The sequence below is a fragment of the Cyrtonyx montezumae genome, unplaced genomic scaffold (assembly GCF_038088225.1).
Source record: "Cyrtonyx montezumae isolate F1298 unplaced genomic scaffold, pur_monq_1.0 scaffold_1, whole genome shotgun sequence".
NCBI classification, from domain to species: Eukaryota; Metazoa; Chordata; class Aves; order Galliformes; family Odontophoridae; genus Cyrtonyx; species Cyrtonyx montezumae.
The window spans coordinates 11,141,057-11,167,212 of record NW_027071825.1 but is presented as its reverse complement, the minus strand read 5'-3'; the positions used below and the strand labels follow the sequence as shown (position 1 = coordinate 11,167,212).

The 26,156-nt window shown below is 36.4% G+C and overlaps 2 protein-coding genes across 3 annotated transcripts in view; one reads left to right on the top strand and one right to left on the bottom strand.

Moving 5' to 3' along the window:
• PTGFR (prostaglandin F receptor) overlaps nt 1–26,156 on the bottom strand; it is a 308,369-nt gene that overhangs the window by 124,991 nt on the left and 157,222 nt on the right. The window lies entirely within an intron of this gene.
• Nucleotides 1–26,156, top strand: part of ADGRL4 (adhesion G protein-coupled receptor L4) — a 74,699-nt gene that overhangs the window by 44,347 nt on the left and 4,196 nt on the right. Inside the window, exons 4-13 of one of the 2 annotated variants that reach the window (XM_065740734.1) lie at nt 337–492; nt 1,028–1,098; nt 3,372–3,545; nt 3,634–3,817; nt 5,974–6,090; nt 7,179–7,372; nt 8,595–8,765; nt 10,236–10,439; nt 11,472–11,692; nt 11,792–11,858. In XM_065740734.1, coding sequence (XP_065596806.1) covers nt 337–492; nt 1,028–1,098; nt 3,372–3,545; nt 3,634–3,817; nt 5,974–6,090; nt 7,179–7,372; nt 8,595–8,765; nt 10,236–10,439; nt 11,472–11,692; nt 11,792–11,858 — 1,559 coding nt within the window. The remainder of the gene's footprint in view (nt 1–336; nt 493–1,027; nt 1,099–3,371; nt 3,546–3,633; nt 3,818–5,973; nt 6,091–7,178; nt 7,373–8,594; nt 8,766–10,235; nt 10,440–11,471; nt 11,693–11,791; nt 11,859–26,156) is intronic. The other variant, XM_065740743.1, reaches the window with a different exon arrangement.

The following is a 26,156-nucleotide window of genomic DNA, read 5'->3' as shown; positions in this document are numbered from 1 at the left end:
AATGGATTTCAGATAATTTGCATCATGCCGAGTGTTTTTTTTATGATAGAATTAACATTTAAGCTCATGCTTTTAAAATATGAACAATGCAGTATTATATAGTAATACATGTGTGGTATGAAAATTTGATCAATTATGATTTATCCTTCTAATCCCTAAGTAATATAATTGGCAGGTGTTTTGCCATTTATTTCCCTTTTTAGTTTTTGCTTCTTTTTCTTCCATGAAATTTTATTATGAAACTGCTTGCAGTATACAGAGCTATTATCAACAAAGCAGCAAGGTGTTAGTCTGTAAATACTTAATAAAAAATTCAATTTCTCACGATATTTGCAGATGTAGATGAGTGCAGCAACGAAGGAACTGTTGCCTGTGGAGATCATGCAAAATGTGAAAACGTGGATGGAGGGTTTAACTGCTCCTGTAAGGAAGGTTATCAACCATCCACAGGAAAATTGCAGTTTAAGCCAAATGATGGCACTTCCTGCCAAGGTACATGATATTATAAAGGTTTATGTGTTATTATAGAGCTACATCTTCTAAGAAATCCACCGGTGCCTCTTTATCTTCAGTTAGATTAATCAGCAAGACATAAAAAAGGGGCAAGGCACTCGCATCTACATTTCCTGAGAATAGAATCCTTTTATAAATATATTTTCACTAGACAGTGTTGAAACCCAGTTGAAATAATGGATGCCTCCTCTCAGTCATCAGATCTGTGTTTCTCTGTAAATTCAAGCTATTTTTTAACTTTTCCTGTGGGTGGGAGTCCCAAGGAAAGGGGACAGACTTTCTCCTAGAGTTAAGCCAAAGCTCAGGATACAGCCCATTGCTGCTTTGGTGTTGTGTAAGCAGCAGCTGTGGCCAAGACCAAGCCTTGGGGCTTGAAATTTGAGACTGGGGTGCATGTGCGCAGGTTGAGGATGCCAGTGGTTTGGGGAACTACTGAGATAAGAGCCCTTACAATGAGTGTATATTGAATATCAATTGAACTGCAATACATAATTTGTTTTGTTTTAATTTTCAGAAAATCCAGAGACTAAGTGTGAGTTATACAAAGACTGTGTAACTGAACATGTTAATAAAACTTTAGCAGAAGTAAGTAGCACTGGCTTACAGATTAATTTGCAAATCTTTTAATTTTTCTGTCTGAAACTGTTACAGCAATTAGAATCGTTCTTAAGAAGCTTTTAACAAATGCTTGAAGCATAGAATTGAACTTAAACACGTTTACTGAAATCTTTTAAATAATTTAAAATTATTTGAAGTGGGTTACATGTTTAAATCACGGTAATAATTTGCTGGGAATCTATATGTTCTGTTTCTGGCAATGTGAGTCAGGATGCACGAAAAATTGAGAAGTCTGATAATCATTCAACTCCTTCTGCAATTTCTGAAGTTATACATTGCTTTATGTGCTGATGTACAATTATTTGCTTGTTCAGAGTGGAAGGCAGCTAGATAGCTCACAAAAGTAATGTCAGCAAGTGACAAAATAATAAATTGAATCACAGAACTCTAGTGGTTGGAAAGGACCTCTAGAGATCATCTAGTTCAATCACCCTGCAAAGCAGGCTCCCTACAGCACGCTGCACACCATGAGCATCCAGGCAGGTCTTGAATATCTCCAGAGAAGAAGAATCCACATCCTCTCTGAGCAACCTATTCCAGTGCTCCATCACCCGCACTGTGAAGAAGTTCCTTTGCATATTGGTGCAGAACTTCTATGCTCAAGTTTATGGCTGTTTCCCCTTGTCCTGTCCCCACAGATAACTGAAAAGAAGTTGGCCACATCCCTTTGACTCCCACACTTCAGATATTTATAAACATTAATTAGATCAGCTCTGAGTCTTCCCTTCTCTAGGCTGAACAGACCCTGTCACTCAGCCTTCTGTTGTAGGAAATCCTCCAGGCCCTTTATCATCTTTGTGGCCCACTGCTGGACTCTCTCCAGGAGATCCCTGTCTCTTTTGTACTGGGGAGCCCAGAACTGGATACAGTACTCAGGTGAGGCCTGGTAGAGTATAGGGAGAGGATCACCTTCGTTGACCTGCTGGCCCCGTTCCTTTTAATGCACCCCAGGACCCCTTTGGCCTTCTTGGCCACCAGTGCACACTGCTGGCTCATCACCAGCCTGTTGTCCACCAAAGAGCTATAACATCCTGGTGTGCTAGTGTATATGCTTCTTAAAACTTAATGTGTAAAGTGGCAAAGACTTTATAGACTCAGACTCAGGACCCTAGATTTTTCTCAGCTGAAACCAAGATTTCCTGATGCAAATAAAAGTGAATAAATAATGAATTAATTAGTCTACAACTATAATTATGTCTGATTTAAAAGGATAAATGAAACATAAGCATGAATAAAATAAAACCAATTGTATACATTTGCATTTTATATTAAGCAATTTGACCAAGTTACCAGAATTAAACTAAAAGCTTTTATTTGACTGTTTTCTTAAAATGATTTCTTTTTTAATCTGCAGCGCACAGTATGTTATTTTAACATGCTTCCAGTGTTTACTTGCAAAGACATGGTGAATGCTAACACTGGGATCTTTCTGTGAGATTTTTTTTTTAATATATGTTCATACTGAAGTCAAAATAATTTCTTAGTTTCATGTATACAAGATTTTAGCCTATTTTTTAGCCTTTGTTCTCCATCTGTTCAGAGGCAATAAAAGACAAACATTCCACAAAATCTACTCAACAGAGACTACAGGTCCTACCAAATCCCATGTTAAGAGTTCTTGGATTGATAACATCTCATTAGATTTCAGTATTGTAGAGTATGAATTCTTTTCTCATTCAAACATGATACTGCAATTTTAATCTACATCTCCCCTTTAAACCTATTACTTTTTAAACTCACTGTTTTATGAAAGTACCTTTTAGTACCTCATAAACTTAGTCCCACTAAACTGCATGTTTTATAATCTGCATTTGGAATAAAGCATAACAAAATACACAAACACTGCCCATTTGCTCCCACTTCTTTAGCTAAACTGAAAAGATTCTTCCTAGTTATCATATTAATTGATATTGAATTATTTCTGCACACTTACTAGTCTATTCTGGAATATTATGCTAAATAAAACTGACCTGTAGTTGAGATTAAATAAAAAAAGTGTGTTATGATGGACATTATTTTTATTTTTACCATCCTCGTTAATGCTATGCCAGTCATAACTCTTTTTTTCTTAGTAAAACCATGGCTTTATACATTAAACTCTTGATTTAAGTAGTGCCTCTTTTTATGCCCTCCTGTTCATTTTCATTCGCAGAAATCAGTTATTAGCATTGGGTTTATGTTCTTTCATAGAAATATGGCTTTATTTGTCTCATTAATATGTGAGCTCCTGTGTTTTTCAGATTAGTCATTTAAAAACACCCCTGGAGATGCTGCAAGAAATCAATAGGAATACTCTGGGACCACTGTTACCTGTAGATGTGATTTCATATGTCGAAGCATTATCTTATTCATCTCTCAATACCATGCAGTACTCAGTTCCTGACAATGAAGCTCTCCGTAACACAACCATTAATGTGAGCTGATCAAGACTTAAAGCTGTGCTTTTCTCTTTACAAGTAGTGTATGAGTCTTGGGCTTTAAATTATCCTTTTTTTTTTACAGGTCTTGGTTAACACTGTGAACAATTTTTTACAAAAAGATAAAATCACTGTCTGGGAAGCACTTCCTGTTGATAACCAAAGACAGAGCCTGACTAAGCTGTTGCATACTGCAGAACAAGCAACACTTCTCATGTCACAAAACTTCAAAAAGACAACACAGCTAGATGCTAATGCAAGTGACATAGGTAAGATAAAGAAAATTAATCTAAGGTATATTTTAGATGAGAATTTCACTGTGGAGTTTTTCAGCACAATTATAGAGATTAGAAATGTTGTTATATGAAACACTCAGGTGTTAATTTGTATGAGTTTTATAACTAACACCCAACTTCTGATGTAGGTGTCATAATTTTCAGACTGAACATTTGAGCACAGAAAAGCACTTGAGAGGCTGAGGTTAACTGTCCTTTCAGATTCTCTTTCAAATTCCCATTATAGTTACACATCTGTAGTGAATCTGGATTTATCTTATATGTGCAAAAATATCCTGTATATCTTACATTCACAGAAACTAGCAAAAGTTGAATTTGCTTTTTAAAGATTTAAGGCTCTTTTTGGTTCAGTGAAATTAATGTAAATAAAGTTGGAATAAAGAACGAAAGTTAGACCTTGTGTGACCTTATTTTTTTAAAATTTCTATTTCAAGAGAAATTTCAGAGGAGAATTGGGTAATCTCAACTATTAATTTGCTCTCCAACCTTCTTGCCTATTGACATCTTCATATCAACACTTACCTATTTTTGGGTGATTATAGGAGCTTTACTTTTATTACAGAATAAGAAGCAAAGTAAGGCTAATACCAGCCCTTCTGAAAATCTGTAATCAAATGTTGTTGATTCCTTTGGCAACGGTCACTCATGCATTTTTGTTTTTTGGAGTGTACCCAAACTGGATCTGACCAGATTTCTATACTTTCACCTCTCCTATCTAAAGCTAACTAAATTAGCAAACATTTCTGAAAAAAAAAAAAAAGTGTGTGTGCATATATATATATATATATATAGGAAGAGATTTGTTCTGTGACATAAATTCTACAGAAAAAGATTTATTTTAGTTCAGTTGGATCTGCAGCAGATCCAGAATGCTGCTGGCAACAACTTGTAGAGCCCATCTTCATCCACTACCCAGTCTGGAGGCTCAGGCTCTCATGACCGTGAAGCTGAGTCCATTAAGATGGAGAGAATAGAGGGGTCAGTGCACCTTCTGGTGGTACTGTAGATACCAGTCAACCAAGGTGACTAAGAGAAGCTAATTAGGGAAATGGAAAGGAATGTCTACATTAAAAAAAAAAAAAAAAAAAAAAAAGTTGATCATTTTCTGGCTTGCTTTTGTTCCAAAATAGTTCTGTGAAGTCATTTTCCAAACCCACCACAAATACTATAATTATTTGCTACTGTTTCTCAGCATTGATACGCTTTCTAGGAGACTCATACATACCCCAGACGCATATTTTGGGACCTACAGCACTACCTCTCTCTAACACTTTTTATACTGCAAGATCCTGAACTATATGCTTTTCAGAACTCCATTGACAAAAAAAAAAAAAAAAAGTTTCTTATGTCCTGACAAACATTTTCTGACAGCTGGTCTATTGAATAGCTCATATTATTTTTGTGTGCTGTGCTATAAGCAATGCAGATGGTCTAGCTTAGTGATACTCCTCCATCAGTCAAGTTTTAGATTTGTTCATTGTTGTTTAGCTCTGTTTTCTATAAAAGACCTGTTTGACTTTTTTGTTCCCATCATGGGTGACAGAAACTGAGCACTATAATGAACTGAGTAAAGAACTCTGTGTCCTCTAATGCAGTTTCCATTCTGAGGGGTGATGCTTGTTTGTTTTCTTCTTGACAAGACACATCATTATTTTACGCAACGTGCATTTGGTAGTATGGATAGATAACTATAAAATATATATACATTTCAAAAATTGGCTTTTATCAAAAGTTACTATTCAGAAGAGAATTTTATGTTTTGCTTTTTATAATTGTGATTTGTGGTCCCTTTCAGAAATGCATTTTTAATAAAGCAATAGCTCTTCCTAAAGTAACCTACATTATTCTTTCCAGTGCCTAATTTAATGCAAGGTAAATAAAAGACTATATTTCTCATGGAAAGTGTAAAAAGTATGAAAGCAAAATGTATGCACAAAAATAACAAAATCTAGAAGTCTAAGCAAACATGCTATATTAATAGAATTTTTTCTTGAAATATTTGGCATGATTATATATACTTAAAATTCACAGTAATTATACAATTCAATAGCACATTTATTAATCCAATTGTAAATTAGCCTAGACCATAATGGAGCTGTGATTTTTACACTATTTTTCTTCTTTTGCAGCACTGAAGGTTTTTGCTTTTGATTCACACCACATGAAACACATTCACCCACATGTATACACAGAAGGAGACTACATCAAGATCTCTCCAAAGAAGAAAGAGGAATCTCAACCCAATGGTAGGAGATGATGATTAGAGAGCAGGGGTGTTAAACTCCTTGAATAGATTGTACCCACGAGTAAACAAGCAAATGTGCAGTGTACTAAGACTGAGCTGCAGCCTTGTTAACTACAGAGGCAAGGCATTTTTATTGCCATCTCACCAACCCTTTCTTGTCTCAACACTGGTTTTTATACCATTATTTCCACAATGACAATCTCACAGGGAGGACCAGTAAGCATTAATGCTGGTTATTGGTACCAGAGACCTGAACTTTATCCCTTTCTAAGCTCCTTGACTTTGGATCAGCCCCCAGTTCTGTTTCACACCAAAAGTTAATGCATCTTTTCTATTTAGAGAGTAGCTCATTAATGCAAGAACACGTTTTCCCCAGGACCAAAACCAAAAGGGTCCTGAATTTGGCTTGGACCTCAGAGTGTTATAGAAATATCTTATAACTAGCAATAGTCCAGCACTAAAATTAAATGAATGCGGTTAAAAAGCTACAGAATTAATGCACCTAAACCAATGAACACACCAAAAAATGCTTTTAAGTCTTAATCTTCCAGCTAATCTGAGCCAAATACCTATCAGCATTCAAAATTTTGTTTATTGTGGTACAGGGAAGAAAAGTGTTACTTTTCTGGTCAGTACTACATTTCAAAATACTTTTGATTTTTTTTTCCAACGCACTTTCCCCTTGTCTCCACTGTAATGGAAGACAAATCAAGCCACATGCTTTAGAGAGGCCCACGTCTGAGCTGTTTTGGTTTATGAGACCTGATACCACATGTGCAGCCAACTGCAGAACTGCAGCATGCATATATTAGTTTGAAAAAAAAAAAAAGATATGCATGCATTTAATTAGAATTTCCAACATGAACACACATTTTTAATTCTAATGGCAGTTACATTGTTTTAAATACAGCTATATTTCATTGTCACTAAAACATTTTTATAAGTATTCCACAAAGGTTCCATCTGTTTTGCATATTTTATGCAATAACAGTAATGATGTCTATTGTTTATTGTTTCCTTAATGTCTCCAATTTTGTTCTTCTATAAAAAAAACCTCAAACTACTAAACATGGTCTGTTTGATTGATAGGCACTGTTGCAGTTGTGTTTCTGCGGTATAGCAATATTGGTTCTTTGCTTTCATCACCTAAAAACCACTCCTCGAAAGATGGTTCAGAGCAGAGACATACAGTAAGCTCATCAGTTATAGCTGTTGCAATTAGCTCAAATCCACCTACGCTCTATGAACTCGAGAAAATAACATTTACGCTAAAGTATGCCAAGGTAAGATTTTTTTTTATTAACAACTTTGAAACAAAGCAGTAGCTAATTATTGTGTGTGATGTAACTGTTTCTGCAGTGTATGATATATTCAGGTATAACTGTTGTTTGCTACTGTGAGTTTATTTGTATCAGAGAAATAAATGATGATCTCAAATGTATCGTCCTCACTGCTGAATATGATACTGCTGGAAAGTTCTACTAGACTAAAGTAAGGGCAGCAACGCCATCTTTCTTTGGCTTCAGTATGAATAAAATGCAATTGCCTGAACCAATGTTACTGATTCCTGATTGTTCTGTAATTAGGTTTTTATTTTTCTTGAAGGTTTTTCAGATAGTTATATATATATTGTGGAACAAAAAAAAGCTTCAAGATTAATGCAAAAATTTAACAATTACAAAAGAGGTAATAGAAGAACCTATAATATAGCGCACCTGAATATATTTTTCTATATTGAGAGCTTTTGTTTTACATAGATTTTGCTGGCTTCAATTGTATGTGAAGAATCATCTTATGTATCACATGGCAACAAGAAAATGAATCTGTGCAGGGTGGCGGGAGAAGAGTGAGGCATTAACCTTGATTATCCAGGTTTCAAATTTGTTACTGCCTTTAATATTTGAGATAGAGATCAGCTTTCTATAAATTTGCATATATTTATACAGAATCTAGTACAGTGGAGAGCTGATCTTTGACTAGTGTTTGTACGCACTATCAGTAATAAATAATATTAATGGTCTTATTCATTGCTGTCATCACACTTGATATACCAGGTTTGATATGACCCTGACTTTCTCCCAGACAGCTTTGTGAAATACATGGAATAAGTTTCAGATTTTGAGTTGCCTTTATAAAAGGGACTACAAGCAGGACAAGCAATGTGACTGTAACCTTGGGGTTTAGTCCATGTTCAGCAGGTGCAGGGGTATATATAACAGTGTTTCCAGTAGGTAAAGATTCTAACGCTGGTAAGTGCCAAATGGGTTCAGTAATCTGATTAGCCTTCATGTTTGGTGGAGTGCTAACTGTGTGAATAAAGTGCTTCCATTCCAAGCCACATTTTAATTGCTTGGAATAAGCCTTACCAATGTGCTGTTTTGTTTCCCAGCCTTCCAATGGAAACATGCAAATTTTAATGAATTGCGGTGGGTAATGTAAGAAAGGTCTCTTGATGGGAAATATCCTGCCTTTTGCCATCAGTAAAACATCTTGTTTCTGTTCCAGACTGCAGATAAAGATATTAAATGTGCGTTTTGGAACTATTCAGCTGACACAATGAATGGCAACTGGGCTACAGAAGGCTGTGAGCTGATGCATTCCAATTCCACTCATATCTCATGCAAATGCAATCATCTGACTCATTTTGCAGTTCTGATGTCCTCAGGTGGCTCTGTTGTAAGTGCTCTTTTAATTTATTTTTTTTATCCAATACTTTCTTTCACCTTCATTTGTTATATTTTTATTGCAGTGCAATTTATGTACTTTTTTTGCCTTTAGCAAACACACGATTTATTGTGTACTGGGCAAACAAATTTTTTCCCTTATGTGTTTGAATCTGTGTGCCCTTTCTGCAGTATTAGAGAGTAGTGATGCAGCAAAGGATCTTGTTTCAAATACACAGCCTGTTGTGCTTATTTTTGGTGCACTGCTTTTAATTTTAAATCGCACTTTAAGACTGCCATGGGATTTAACTGGCTTTCATTAGTGGTCAGTAACCACATGGACCACCGTTTCTCTTGAGCAAAGGTTTGCAACCCATTTGTCTAACCTTGGTATCTAAAAATCTCTTTTAAATGCTCTCTTGAGAGTTTGCGGTAGCATATCAAAGGAGCATCATCAACAATAAAAGGAAGTTCATGACTATCAAACATGGACACTCACAACTATAACAAAATTGTGAGTCCACACAGGGATCTGCAGGAGCTTGGATCCTGTCTCAGAAAGCACCTTTATATGGTATCAGAACTGACAGCAAGCAGAATATTAGCATGAATATACTGTATTGAGATAGAACTCTCACACTGTGAAATTCATGCTGATAGAGGCTGTTTCCAGCTTGCTAAATAGCATCCTAAGTCGTCAGTTCACATTTAAGGCCTTTGCAGGTACTTATATGGTTATTTGGAAAAGGAAGAATGGGAGGAGGATAATCTCTGGTCCTTTATTTAGGGAAAAAAAATATTTCAATGCATTTTCTGGTTAGCTGAATGCTATCCTTATGCTGATGCGCAGTCATGTATTTCAGAGATTCTTTGTGTGAATATCAAGCAGCAAATGTAACCTTGTTCCTATACAAAAATATTCACAACCAATATTAAAATAGCCTGTGTTTCTTTAGAGAACATTCCTGTTACATATCTGGAATAGCATTTGTTTGAAATGATTGTTATTTCAGAGTCTTGTTTTGATCATGTTGTAAATTCAGTAAGACGGTTATTCAATTTTGCTTATCTAAGTCACTGCTGTGATAAGTCCTTTTATATTAGAAAATGTTCATGTCATATTAATATATGTTCTACTGCCAGTGTGTTTGTCATTCACTAAAATGATATGATTTTTAAACCATATTATGAGATACTGATGTTAATAAAGCTTGGCTAAGAAATACCAGAAAATGGAAAAACAGTAAAATATACAGTTCATTACTAATTTCCTTTAGAGTTATATCTTCCTCCCCTGAAAACAAAATGAACAAACAAACAGTGTTTTGCATAATCTTAAAAATGTGAATTTGCACTGAAACTGCAAACATTTTTTGTTAATATTTTGTTCAAAATAAGAAAAAAACTGTATTAATAGAATGTGGTCTTTCTTGAGAACATACAAAGCTATTCTTTTTAATATTATATTATAATTTTCCCCCAGGGTGTTACAAATTATAACATTCTTACAAGAATCACTCAGCTAGGAATAATTATTTCGTTGATTTGCCTCTCCATGTGCATTTTTACATTCTGGTTCTTCAGTGAAATTCAAAGCACTAGAACGACAATTCACAAAAACCTCTGCTGCAGCCTTTTCCTGGCGGAACTTATTTTCCTGATTGGAATTAATATGAACAATAATAAGGTGAGTAGTTTTCACTTGTGTCTTGATTTTGTGGTGTAAAGAAAATATACAGTATGAGATACCATCTTCCATTACTTCCAGTATTTTCTACTGTATTTACCAGTATAATCTAGTGACACTGACTTCTTAGTCAGTGTGAGATAAAAAATGATCACCTGGACTTGCTGTTAACTATAGCAGTAGAACTGTCATCTGAGCTGATGCAAGTTGAATTTGGTCCATGAGTTTCATTCAAACTTTCTCACTTTAACTGAACATTATCTCAGTGTGTTTGACATTTTCACATCTGCTTTGAATGCTGCATAAAGCAGTTTTGGTGGCTCTCTATGAATGACAATTTTTCCTAAAAGCCAGGTCAGAGCTGCAGTCCCAAGGGGTCATTAAAGACATTGGCTAGAGGACTTTTGCTTTCTAAAAGTGAGGTCTTGACCAATCCCTGTCGCTTTTCATACAATTAGGACTGTTGATTCTTGCATCTCAGAATAGCTTTAGGAAATTAAATCATGCATAAATTATCAAGAAAGCCCTACCACAAATTGCTAAATAGAATTTAAAATTACCTGAAAAAAACATGAACTCCAGTCCCTGAGGCTGCACTACAATATTGACTGAGGAATATCATCTTATGAACTTTTAATAGTAAAAAGTTTCTTTAGAAATAATTGCTCATGAAGCTTATTTGCATTGTTACAAAAATCACAAAAATAGGTTTTGTCTAGATCAACAAATTATGTAACTGTGATACTTGGGTATTGCAATGGGATCAACCTTGTCAAACTGTTAATGCAGTTTTTCTGGAAAGACACGCATTGATTTTAAAAGTTGAATGTCATCTTCTTATTTTAGCAGTTGTTACTGAAAATGCTAATGAACAAGTGTGCTTGTGGGTACAGGCCAAGATCTTGTCAATCAGCCTTACATCTGTGCTGCTGTACTGTCTGAGTATTGCTAGGTTGCTGTGCATGTGCTATAATATTAACAGAGATATATTAATAGAATTGTGACTCTTGCTTTCTCTGGTTGAATTTCTAGCTCGTCTGTTCAATTACTGCTGGATTACTCCATTATTTCCTTTTAGCTGCTTTTGCATGGATGTGCATTGAAGGCATTCACCTCTACCTTATAGTTGTGGGAGTCATCTATAACAAGGGCTTCTTGCACAAGAATTTCTATGTCTTTGGCTATGTCAGTCCAGCTGTGGTAGTTGGCATCTCTGCTGCACTGGGATACAAGTACTATGGTACCACGGAAGTGTAAGTTGCTGTTTTTGTGTTCAAATCAACATACATGTGGATGCAATAGTCACAATAGCCTCACACATTTCAAGATGTTTTGTGCTGTTTACTTTTCAGATGTTGGCTCAGCACAAAGAATAATTTTATATGGAGTTTTATAGGACCAGCATGTCTAATAATTCTTGTAAGTATAATTTTCATTTTTATTGTAGTACATAAAACTGATAATAAAAGGTGTTTAATAATCACCCACCCATTGCCAACATAGCTGTGAGTGCTAATTATAGGACAGAATTGGCTAATTTAGATCCTTTTATAGTGTCTCTAAATTATTTATATGCTGTACATCTAAATACTTTACTAACCTGAAAAATGAATGTTGGACAAAAAAAAAAAAAGCTCACTACAGGACTAGAGCTTTTTTTTTCTCACTTATTTTCTTTCTTTCAACCCAATGGTTTGAGAAAAGCATTTCTAGTTTGTAAGAAGTAGTATCTTTGTATGTCATTGGCATCTCAGCATGGCTCGGCAGGAGGTGTACACATACACCATCCTAGCAGACAGATAATCTGGTTTTTCAAATGTTGTGTGACTTAATCTCTTATCAGTGATCGGTCATCTTTGTAAGATTAGACTGTCATCTTTATGGTCTTATCACTCACATGTACCCTGTCATCATCAAAGCTATTTTAAACTAAATTGCGACGTCAGAGAAAAGAACCCGCTATTTCACATGGGCAGACAAGTCAAGTATTGATAGCCCTATTTCAGCTGTGAAGAGGGCCTTTTTTAATTCTTACTGGAAGTGGTTTCAAACCTGCAAATTTGGCAGGTATTATATGTTCCATTCTGAATCAAAACATTTTGGTGCCTCAAGAGCATTTCTAAGTGCTATAAAGTTTAACAAACCATTCCAACTGTAATGGGGCATTATTGTGTGCGACTAGGTAGACAGTGATCAGGCAATAGCTGGAGCTAACAGAAAGAGAAGGTGCAACAGTGAGGCCTCGTGACATCTATGGTCAAGTCAGTAATAACCCTTCCTTGCTTTTTAGGCTGATGGTGATAAATGTGAGGATTTGTAAAAGAAAGTGACAGGGCCTAACACATACAAGATGATAGTTAAAACAGTTTTATTTCAATGCATTAGCCATTTCAAAGATGAATAAAATATTAAGTATAACTCTGGCCCAATTCCATCTCAAGTTCCTGTTGTATACTGGAGACAGACTGGGAACAACATTCCAGGTGAAACCCAGGTGATGACCCCCACTTTACCTGTTAAGCATGGCAAAATTCCAGAGAGGCATGGTACTGCAGCTCCCTCTGTTCCATGTCCCTGACATCAGATCGTATTTGCAGGTCAATTCAGTTAAAGAAAATCCTTGGGGGAAAGCCCAGCCTTTATTGGAAATTCTTACAGTTCTTAAGTTTGAGTTGGCAACTTCCTTTGTCCTATTTGGACCTTATCTCAACCTTTCAGGAAGGCAGCTTGCAGGGCTGAGATTTTTTCCTGCTGCTTTTCTTCCTGTGCTCACCTGCCTTCAGGTGAAGATTTATGGGCAGGGATGTATGACTGTGCAGTCAGTATAAGAAAGCTATGTTGTCAAAATATACAAAACAGCTCAAATGTATGCATCTACAACTTTGTTTTAATCTCCAGCTGAGCTGTGCCGGATGCAGGACATCATGCACACAGTACAGACACAGCAGATCTGTGGTGCCTTCAATGCAAGCTGACTGCAGAGGCACATACAGAAAGCTGGGTTTTGAGCTCCTTTGTGTTTACTTGAGCACTCTACATCTTGCAGCAGGCAACACCTGTGAAGTAAAAGACAAATGGGAGCTGGTAGCAGTTGATTCTCTCTGTGAAAAATATGGGAAACGTTATGCAAAAAAAAAAAAAAAAAGCCATTAACTTAAGGAGATGAAGTCTGTGTGTTTCATGGATCACATACTTGATCCATTACTTTGCTTTCCACTGTCCAGCCTTCCCTGTTGTGTGCACTGCATGGGCACTGTAACAAATTCTAAATACTTCCCAAGGTAGCAGCAATCAAGAAGTTCTTATAATTAAGATGTCTATCTCTTTTCAATATATCTACCTCCCCTCTAGTTAATTAAATAAACAGAAAAAACGAACAAAAAAAAGATAATAATGTTACTCTTGGTTCTGGAATAACCAGATAGATCACCATTAACCCTCATACAGAAACCTACAAACTCTTGCACCTTCAAGCTCACCTTTAATTCTGAGATTCATCTGCTAATGAAATGATTCAGTGGATTTTCCAAGACAGCTTGTAATGTTTCAATACAAAAGCTCTGGAGGGTCGCTTATCACAAATCTGATTCTTGCACATAAAAAATAAAACTAATTGTCAGCACAAAAGCCCACATACACAAATGGTGCATTTCACTCTGTGAATTCTGTGAACCTCAGGAAATTTATGGTTTGAATTATACTGTAATATACCTTTGAGACAGCATGTAAATGATGAAGAACAGAACTGATTCTGTACCAGTGGGTTTTCTGTCCCTAGGCACATTGTTTCAAATGCATCCTCGCATTTTAAAACTGAAGTAATATAGAGAAACATAAGGAGCTCAAGTGTTTATCTGAAGTATAAACTAAGTTCTCCTCTGATGCCTAGGCAGTAGCACAACTTCTGAAGGTGTTTGCTTATTAACATTATGATTCTATTAGAATTCTTAAGTGTAAAGCAATGGCCTTATTGATCCCACCTAAAAATTATTATTATTATTATTAGATTGGTGACTGTACATAAAAAGGAGTGGGTCAGAAGCTCTTTAGATGGAGTTAGCAAAGAAAGCGTACTTTAAACCTTTGTAAAGCAAGCTGCAAGCTGAAGATAATTTTCACAACTTATTTCTTTCTCCTAATACTTGTAATCTTTAGAACCACAACCATTTTAGCTAAAACTATGCAGTAGATTAGATCAAAGCATACAAGAGTGGAGAAATTATTTATAACAAGCATTTAAACTTTTTAATAGAAAAGTGAATTTATCACAAGCTTTAAGGGACAAACACTCCCACAAACCACAACCTGTGCCTGATTGAGGCAAATACAAATATAATCTCCAGAGATAAAAGGTAGGAAAATGAAAAAAAAAATCCCTAGAACATTCTCTTTTCTTTTGTAATACACTCTTACAATAATAATCTCTCTGTAATAGAAGTGTGTAGAATGGAAATAAGCATTTTTCTGCAGGACAATGCAGGTGCCGTTTTAATGAGAGTGTAATGTTAGCCAAGAACAGACTCCTTGCCATTGTACAGAGCCTTCTACAGGGCTTCTCCCACCTCTAACATGATAGTGTGTTCTGTCTTGACTGGAAGCAAACCCAGGTAAGGGCTTTCCTCCACATCACTGACACTTTTGAGAAATTCATCTTTCAAACACCACAAACATAGGTTATTTCCTTCCACATATACCTAAAGCGAGGAACAGCAATAGCATAGATTTTCAGATGGTCATAGAAATTAGGCTGCTTTGTAATGGTGTGAAAAGACTATTAATACTGTATTTACCCAAAGTCTACAAGCCATTAGAAGGAAAATTTGGAAGCAAATTCCTCCAACTCCAAGTGTAACTACAGAGGACTGTTTTGATATGCCCCTCTCCAACAACGTTCTCCCATTAAATCTGTTCAAATGAACCTTATGCAGCAAGTTTAAGAGGACATGGGCTAATATGATTTGCAGCTCTGCAATAGGCACAGAGTTGCTCAGGCTTGATTATTCTACCCATTGTTACTGCCACAATAAATGGCATACTTCTGTGAGGTTCCAGGACTCAGAAATGTGATGTAACGTTAACAGGTGTAATTTGTCATTTAACAGTATAAATCTATCAGTATTACTGTTGAGACTACTTCTGTAATGCCAAAATACAGACTTGCTATTCAAGATTGGAAAATTTCCAAAATTACACACCATCCAAATAATCCTGCCTGCAGCTTCTATCAAAACATCCTGGCACTGTGCAGTGAAGGAGTAGCTCCTATATGTTTCTCATTGTTTTACTACACTAATGTGTGTTTTCAGTGACTTTGAAGGTGTCTGGCTCAGCTTCAAGCTCCAGTTTCTTGAAACAATTGGTAATTGTAGTGTTTGCAACTACAGAAATGACTTATAAATGGACCCTGCAATTTGCAGAGCATTCTTGTTGACTTGGAACATACAAACCAAGAATAGTTCTTGGGAGAAGTGTCTTCAGAAAACTAGATTCTTTTTATTATGCATTCCTGTATACAATAAATGCAATGAATAATCAACTTTCAAGCAAAATTATTCAAAGAATTGCAGTGATTAATTAACCATACTGTTTTGAACTTCCCATGTATAAATGAATGGGTAAATGAATAGAATATACAGATTGCAGTTGCAAAATACAAAAATAGTGACATGTGAGTGATGAAAGCAGGCTAACAGTAGAGTAATGCTTTTCATTAAGGAACTGCCTGCATATTCATTAGAGCTAGTCAATTACTTAAAAAATACATTCACCCGATAATTTATTTGATGAATTTTACTATTATTTGTCAAATAATTTATTCAACAAAAAGGTAAAATTAATGGAAAAGTGCATTCATCAAATCTTATTGGACAGCTCTAATGCTCATTCTGTTCTGTACATTTAAGTTGATTCAGGATTCATGATACTGCTGCAATCAAAGCAGAAAAATTTCCTGGCAAATCCATTACTCTGCTTTTTTCTGAAATACTCACAAATTTCATGTACTTCATACTCTAATCTAGGCCATTCAAATTGAACATTTTTCATGTAGAGAAGTAAATATTCAAAGAGAAAAGTTTAACATTTTCCCAGACTTCAATATTGAGCATGATCTGACAGTCCATTGTTCCCATTTAAACAAAAAATAAAAAAAGAAAAGCCTCCCCAGAGCCAATCACTCCACACTAATGTAATGAGGTACACTGCATCCTTGGGCTTCTTCACACTATTATTCCCATTCTCAATGAAGAAGGTTGTGTTCATTACTCTTGATATATTTTCAAATTCTGCAGAGTATTACTGAAGAAGTTGTTTGACCTCTGGCCTTCATCATAACAAATCATACACAACATCTCACCATTTCACTGAATATTTATACTTTGGAAAATTCTGTGTAAATTTTCTTTTGTTTTCCTAGGGGTTATTTGAGACAAATACCTCGTTATGTTTGTTAGCTGGATGAGGAAAGTATGCTCTGTACTTTTTAGTGTACATTTTTCAGAAAATAGCCGTTTAAAACATTTTTTTTTAATCTATTCTTGTTCCTCAGTCTGCCTTTTTAGTGGAAATAAATTTCCTACTGGGACTAGCAACGGCTTTATTACTCTTTATGAAAAAATAATAGTCCTTTTTCATTAGTGTCTCTGTGGCTTCAGTGAAATGCGTTTCCATTGCATTTCTTATGCCATTGTGGAAAAGTGGAAATAATTAATTATACTGTGGCATTAGAGACTGAGTCTGCAACTTTGCTTAAAACAGATTATTTCAAACTGTAGCATTGTTCAGCAACCAGCTATACCTGCTGTGCTAAATAATCACTGAGTCTGAATGTACTCACTGTTCTATAGGCAGGATGAGCCTTAATCTCCAAGCCATAGCTTCTATATTGCCATACGAATAGATGAAATTTCTCAGCAAGGCCAGGATCTGCAAGGGAAAGAGGTTTTTTTTTCATCCTTCCCACTGTCCTACAAAGCTGTCATCAAAGTCCATGTTCTAAAGTCCTTTGAAATACCTGAAGACAGGGAGCCGTAGCATACAAAATTAACATTATTTTCTCTCACGTCATTACGTAGAAACAAACTCGTTCCACTGTTTTAATGTATACATGTATCTCCAGCTTCTGTGTTTTCAGTGATCATGTTGTCTTTATATAAGCACAATTACCATCAATATACATACTCACCCTGAGTTCATTGATAGGACTCAAAGGTTTGCTTAAGAAAGTTAACACAGACTGCTGGTGTCTTCTGTACTTTCTCAATAATATTTATTATATATACTGACTATATACATATTGCATATTTTGTCACTCAGAGTGCATTTTCTTTCACTCTCCTACTGCCCTTTGATTCATTAGTTGCAGGCATGTAGAAAAATAAATTCATATTCACAGTAGCAATTACGTGTGAATATTCTCCTTGGATGAGATACAGTTGGCGCTTTCTGTGACTTTGAGTATGACCACATGAAATTTTGAGACTGCATCCGCACACAACAGAATCATATTTACTTCTAAAAAGCAAAGAGACAAATGCTTTACAGGATCTGGTGGGATATGGAAGGTACCAGATGGCTTTCCGCAAACTATTTTTACTTCCAAAATGGCAAATGTTTTCAGACTCAATAACTCAGCCATAATGTTGATGCTGCTTCCATCCTGGTAGTTCTTCCATTCACTGAATTTATTAGTGCTAAAATATAATCTACAACTATTTCACACCTGTTTACCAGTGGAAAAATATTTATCTGGTGCTCCTGCATAGGGCTCCAGGTACAGCCTAAGGTAGGTTTACTTTTATGGAAGAAAACCATAGAAGAGATCTTACAAAGTCAGAATCTTTATGTACCCAGAATGAATGCGTCAAACAGCCTGATTTATGTCATTACCATCTTCCAAGTAAATACATCTTTTCAGAGCTTCTTAGAAAAAGATGAAGTGTATTTAATAATTAATTTTACTGGGAGCAAGTTGGACCCTTATCCTGCTAGTTGGAATAGGGCTTATGGCTAAGGTCAACCATGGTTCTGTATCGGCTCATTCCTCCTGCCCTTCACTGCTGAATGGAGGCTAAATAAAAATATTTAGGCCAGTATACATTTAGCTTTTCAATCCAATAAGAAATAACATTGAACTCAGAAGACTGTGAGAAGCTGTTTAACCTGATGAAAAATATAAACCCCCATTCCATTATTTATTTATTTATTTAGAGCTTCCTATAAGTGTTCAAAAAATATAAAGAAAATGACTTAGTTATTAAATTGAGTCTAAATCTACAGCTGGAGGTATGCAAAAGAACAACTTTGAAATATTCATGTATTCATATATAAAGAGCAAGTCTACGTGAAAATTATGTATTCCCTGAGACAGGGTCTGAAATAAACTAATTTAACTGTGTTTTCATTTTTAAACAAGTGAAAGTATTAAAATCTTAGAATCATAAAATTCTAATCCTGCATTGTTGAAAATATTTCCCCCAAATACAGCCTAGAGCAGTTTTGTTAATGTTTTTGTTATATTTTCTATTTCTAAATAAGACTGCAGTTGTATACCTAAAGCGTTTGAGGAGGTGTATTCATGGGAGACATGATAATGAGATAAATCAGTTAGGCGACAAATTCAGACTGTTTGACTGCCAGCTTGTGTCCAATTTTATGCAATTAATATGGCATACATTTTCATTTTGAAGCTTAAACTGTTGTATCATTAATAGCTTAATTTGGTTCTCCTCTGTCTGAAATAATAATGACCCATTGAATGTTGTCATTTTACCCAGACATTAGCCAGACAGACAGAGAGACAGAAATGTATTGCTCTCTCTGGCAGAATTCAGACCATCACAAGCTCATTAATTCAAACACTCATAATGAGGGTCATTGTAAAGACTGATACAGATACAACTGCTCTGAACTTCAGACATTTTTTGAAAGAGCCAAATTCAATATGATATATGTAAAAAATTCAAGTATATGCCTAAGAGAGCAGCGGGAGAAATTTTCTCATTCTTTTTTCTGAGATCTGACATCAGCATATAGATGGTTTCATCAATTATTGAGACAGGGACTAAGAAAGGAAAAGGGAATGATTTGGGGGCTTCATTTTTTGAAGTTTGAATGTAAAGTGCTCAGACAGAATCAGAACTAGTATGTCTGAATCTTTAGAATTAGCTGCTTCTTTCTTATACTAGCTTTTCTTTGTAACACTACAAAACCTTAAAAGGTCTTTAAAGTGTTTTAATAACTTTTGAAAGGCTGGAGTGTATCTTTTACACAATAATATTATATGTGAAGTTACCAATTCCTTTTTCATACCTGTGTATTAGAAAGAGCATTAAAACCTTGGTCTCATATTAAGCAATTACTCAATTGTTAAAACAATAATTGTCTTTAGATAGTCCTGGATGTAGAACTATGGGATGAGGGAGAGATCCAAGTCTTCCTGCCAGTGAATGTTTAATTATTTATATGACATGGAACAGCGCCAGCAGGGTTAATGGAGCAGTAGTGGAGAATAGCTGGTATGGAGGCTGGAGGAACTAAGGGTCATATTATAGTCTGAATATTAAGTACAACAGAAAATTGTGCCCATGTCTTCTACATCCTGATAAATACTCTATTCACAGGGATTTTTCATTGTTCAGAAATGAATGTCCTTTCTGGTTTTAATCAGAAAAATGATGCTGGTCAGTAAGTTAACAGGGAAAAGTATAATCTAAATCAGTAAATATCTTAGTGCTGATGAGCTGACATTTTTTCAGCAAAAAACTGTTGGAGAAAATATTCTTGAATGCTTATTGTCCCAGTCTCTTTTATTTTGCAAGTTGTTCAAGTACTAACTGAACTGCCTCCATTAAAGCACCACTCCCCTCTGAGCTTTCAAGAGCTCTTTTGTCTTGCTTAAAAACAGGAGGGAGGAAGGAAGGAAAAAAAGATTTCTCAGTTGCAAAACTTGACAGCTGTCAGCTACCTTGATGGGGCAAAATGATGATATATCACTTCACTCAGTATCTTACCATTTAATTGTAATTAATTATGAAAGAAACTACAACTCTTCAACATGAGTGCAAATATTTTTATTTGCAGGCAGATGTTTTGCATGCTTTATTAAATTTTGTGTATTTCATTCAATTCAGTGCTCAACTAAAAATAACTATCAATCTGTACTTACAAAGTGTTTCATGCAGTGTGAAGCACTAACATCATATTTATTTGAGGATAGGACATTATGTTACTTTTCCAGTATGTAAAATATGTACATTTAACAGCGAATTAAGGGTCTATTTTAAATGTAGCAGTTGCTAAGCAATGCGCTAATAACAGAGCTTCAACAGCTTGGAACATTTCGCATTTTAGGACCTATGTGTTCATTTTTATATTATTACTTAGTTTGCAAAATACAATAATCAACAGGGACGTTTGTAATTTGCTTAGGCAATAGACAAAATTGTTTCTCAGTGCCCTTCTGGATCCTTATCTTAAGAATATTTAGTAGGTACTTTTTCTTATGTTTTCATATGTATACAACACTATTATTTCCTTCTGCAAATTGTGGATGGGTAAAATCTTATTTTGGTTGTCCCAGAACTGCTAGGAGTGAAAGTCAAAGCAGCAGCATCCTTCTCTCTACTCATGCCCACTGTTGATCAGTTTTCCTTCACTACTGAAGTCTTGGCAGAGGGAGAAAGGAATCAGCAGAGATTTACAGAGCTATCCTAGTTCTGGGCAGAGGTAGTCTAACACTACACAAAGTTTTATCCATGCTTTCCTAAAATATATGCAATTGATTGAACAGAGCTGCCCAGGCAAAACCTCATTGTTGTTGACATGGTGATTAAGAAAGCACTGGGAGGGATATTTTTTTTGAATTTGCAATTGCTTTCTCTCTCCTGTGAATTTCTTTACAGGAGGAAATTATCCAGACCAATGCTGTCTGACTTTTGGATGTGTGTCAGATCTGATCCTTGAACCAATAACACTCCAAACAGCTGCGCACTATTTTTTATGTGCCTGCTCTATCTTACCCCCCACACCACAGCCATGAACTTGGGAACAGAACTGCAGATCCCCAAAACATAACTGCAGGGAACTTTGTCTGTTCTGCTCTACACCACAGTGTGCATCCATGGAGTATGCAAATGCTAATCCTCAGAGTGAAACTTGTGACGGTGTCCACTGCTGCCAATGAATCCCTTGAGAAGCCCTCTCTATCAAGTAGAGGAAAGGTCTTGACAACACTGGAGGCAATGGGAGTTTTGCCATCTAACAGTCCTACCAATGGTATAATGTGGCCAGAAGTTACTCCAGAGTCCTAAATTCTCTTCACCCTTAACACAGGTGATTTTATAAGAAAAGATACTCTTCCCTCTAAACACAGCTGTAAGTGTACAACAAAACCTACCTTGTGCAGCTCTGTGGCCCCCTGGGGATTTCCCTGGGTAAAACAGATATACAGACGTAGTTGTCCGTAGCTAAAAAAAAATCCTGATTTCATGAGGTCCTAAGACGTTCCCCTATTCAACATTTATTTCACATAAACATATTTTAAATTTCCTACCATTTGCTTATAAATATACCACAACATTTCTAGAATTTAAGCTAGACTTTTACTACAAATATCTTTAAGGAGAGTTGATTCCCTGAAGATTCTTAGAATGGAGGCTGCTCTTGTGTAAGCACTTGTATTTGATTAACCACTTAGAAAAAAAGGAATAGATTAATTATTAAAATGAGTCCTGTAGTGCACCTGAGCACTGAGAGAGTGCTGACTCCCACCAGCATCACAGGGGGGGGAGGGCTGAGAATGCTCAGCATCCTACAGGATTGGGCTGCAATGAGAAAGCCAGAGTCTTGTGGTACAGTAACTCTGCTGTTTACCCAACAGCATAGAATCATAGAATTTAAACAGCAGTTTGAGGTGGTTTGTTAAAAAATGAAGTAGTTCAGTTCTGGGCTTGGAAGCACTGCAGTTCCCCTTTTGCCTATTAGATTTGCCCAGCGGCCCATCTCAGGACATGCAGCAGTTTCTCTGACTGCTCATCCGTGTAATAACACTGAAACAAAGGCACAAGGACTTGCCCTGTCACGCTGTAAAATCGTTATTCACTTGATAAAACTGCAGTAGTGCCGCTGTACTTCATGCCTTGGGCTTGCCCAGTGCTGCCAAGTGGCCATACTCATTACCTAGTAACTTCCCTCCCGGAGCCAACACGCAGCAGCCGCAGTCCCCAGGCTGGCCCTGGCCAGGTCTGCACATCGTGTGCCCCAGATCGGTGTCACAGCTGCCTGCACACACCACTCCGTTCTGCTTTGCTGCCTCTGTACTTTGCTGTTCTGTTTCTATTCACCTTCCCTGTCACCCCCAGGCAGCCTTAATTATAACATCTTTGAAAGCTTAGCCAACAAGAGTTAAAGAGTGTGCTTTAATTACAAAAATCTAAAACATATTTGCAACCAAAACACATTATTTGGCAGTAAGTAACTTCTGGAAGCTTTTTTTAGGTGTTTAAGTGTCTCTTATTCCGTTTATTCCAGCCAGAGTATTAGACATCTAGTTCTCCTTGCGTATATCTCTGAGGGTTGCTCCAAAAGTAATGCCTCCTCTTTTATCATGTTGGCTCACAATGTCAGAGGTGGATGTTGGTGGCTGGGCACTAGAAATTGAAGCTTCCCACCAATATTCTGTTATATTTTGTTGCCATGTGACAGATGGCAGCAGAGGGGCAGTCTGACAAAATGGTGTCTGACACAGACATGCATGTGAAGCAATGGGGGGTCACGGAATTCATCTGTGCGGAAAAAAATGGCACCCATTAACATTCACTGATGCTTGCTAAACATTTATGGAGACTAGAAAGTGGATGTGAGCGGTGAGTGTTGCATTTTAGCAATGGCAACAGTTATGTGAAAGAAGCCACGTTCCAGATGGCCACGCAGATTTTTATGAGTGCAGCATACAGGCTCTTGTTCAGCGCTGGTAAAAATGCACAGCTAATGGTGGTGACTATGCTGAAATACTGTTCTGTATCTGAGAACTTGCTCTGTCAAATAGTGTTCTTATGCTGTTTGTATCTGTTGTAGTTTCCATGGAAGAAAAAAAATAGGAGGCACTACTTTTGGAGTGTACTCTGCACTCTATTTTAGAAGCTATTTGTAGCCTACTACCTGAATTTATTCATTTGAATCTCACTTACTGATACAAAAGAAAAATGTCTTAAGTGGTCATTTCTTATGCCAGACACTTTAGGTGTTTCACTTCCCATCCCATTTGTTGAAACACATGTGACTCTTTGAGGATATTAGGTATATGAAGGCCATTTCCCCTTTACTTCTCAGTCCAACCATCAAACACGATCTTTTTACTTAGTATTTCCCAGAAATAGTTGAGATTATCAGCATTCCTATAGTAACGAATATGCAGGGACTTAGACTGAAACACAGTGTGTTGAACTTCTCATACCTGTTAGAGTACCAGTTACCTGAACACTTGAATATTATTAGTGCTATTAACGTTATCTACTTTTCTTTTTCTCTTGGGTTTATGCATGATTTTCTGTTACTGATTTCCCTCACGTTACTGGATTTTATGCATTGCAGAATGGTTACAACTACCTTACTGTTATCTATTTGAGGTCCTCCAAAGGATAAAATGCCATGCCAGAGAGCTCTAATTTAGGCTGGAAAAAAAAAAAAAGTTCACTGAAACCTACTTTTTTGAGGAACTGAACGTTGTATGAAGCAGCATGCACTTGGCTATGATATTTGTTATTAATGGAGCTCTTCTAAATAGGGTAAAAACCTACTTAAGGCTTTAATAAATCTTGGGAATGAGCGGGTGTTTCAGAAGTTAAGCTTGCTGCCATTACCCTGTAATGCTACCTCCTGAGAGGCTACCTGAGACATGTCAGTGCGCCGTGCCTGCACTCCGCAGCTGGCTCAGAGAACTGGTGTTAACCTCTCCTGCTCCCCTGACACAACCAGATTATTCCCATCAGAATTAATTGATGAATGAAAAGATCATAGTTAATGGGTATTACCTCAAGGCGGAGGGCCAAATCCTATTATCCTGTTCTACAGACAATGTAAATAGTATTTGCTTAAAGGAGCCCCACCGGCGTGAAGAGAAATGGATACCTCTAGCACAAGGACCCACATCTCCTCCCTCCCCAGCCCCACCTTTGCTCAGCAAAACCTCCCCAGTTCTGCAGCAGTTTTCCATGACCAAAGGATAATGGAGTCTGGCCCGCAGAGCTTCATAAAGAGCCTATTAGCAGCAATAGGAAGGTTCTCATTGACATCAGTGATGTCGGTGACGGGCCAGCAGGGAGGAGGCTTGGACTCGCGGTTCATGCTGAGGTCGTGCTGACAGCTTCTGAAGAGGTACTGGGGTGTTCTCTCAGTGCTCGTGGTACTTTGATCACTTTTCTCCCTACCTTTTTTCAGATTACTTTAATAAGTACATTAGGTGAGTTACACAGATTACAGTGTGTGCTCCACGTTATTTGATATATTATTCACCAACAAATATAAGATAAAAAAGTAAGTCTGCATATAATTACCCACAATTGCTGACTGACTTATAATTAACATTGAAAAATTGCTGGTTTAGGAGACATTATAGATTACAATTTTAAATACAAAGAACTTCAGAATAGCTCTCATGATCAGTGAAAGTACAAGGTATTCAGTGAAGGATTAATTCCCTAAACTGCTAATCAGCTCTATCTCCTGTCTTATCAAATTGTAAATACATTATGCTGTATTAAAGTATGAGCATGCAGCTAATTAAAGCAGAGCCTGAATTTAATATCAGATACTCCCACCCAACATAACAAAAATGTTCTGAAGGCATACATAACAAGTGTTAACAAATGAAAGCAATTCTTTTAAAAGTGATGTTGTGTTTATATAGAAGGCTTTTTTTCATTTTGGAGTGGGTTTTTTTTGTTTGTGTGTGTATGTGTGTGTCTTTTAAGAAGATGAAGGACAGAGGTAAATCATGGTCTCTTTCTGGAGAAGCAAAATGGGGAAGACATAAATTCTATTTGGTCTGTAGCTGTAAGCCCACAGCAACCAACCAAGGGATTAAACCAAGGATCTACAAATAGTATCTGGATGATATCAAGATAAAATTTGGTTCAATTATTAACATTGCATATAGATTTTGATGTTAAATGCTGCAAACCAAAATAAGCATTCTTTTAAAAAGCAAGAGATCAAACTCATCTACATTGTTAAAGGAAAGCAATAGAAATTTAAATGAATATTCAGTGAAGCCTATCTGAGCAAGCAGAGGTTCAGAACCATAATTGAGTATCATTTGCAAAACTACTTCCTTTAGTTGTTTTTTTTGTTTGTTTCAAACTCAAATAAAGCAATATGTTTATAAGGAAAGCAGAAAACACACACACACTCAGATTGTTCACCAATGAAACAAACATAAAATGGAGGAGAGAATACTCTGCATAGGACCTTTCAGCCAAAGATGGTTTTTTTTTAATTTCTTTACATAAGCCTCAAATATTTTTGTGCCACTTAAAACTCTTCACACCCAAAAGAGCTCAGAACATGTGATGTTATTAATGTGACATTAATGTATTAATGTGATATTTATGTAAGGAAAGATAAGCATTTTTGTCAAAATCTATGCAGTACAGTACCATAGAAAATCCATGGCAGCAAGTGGGTTGGGCATCCTCTCCTCTCCCTCTCCTCCCCACTTAT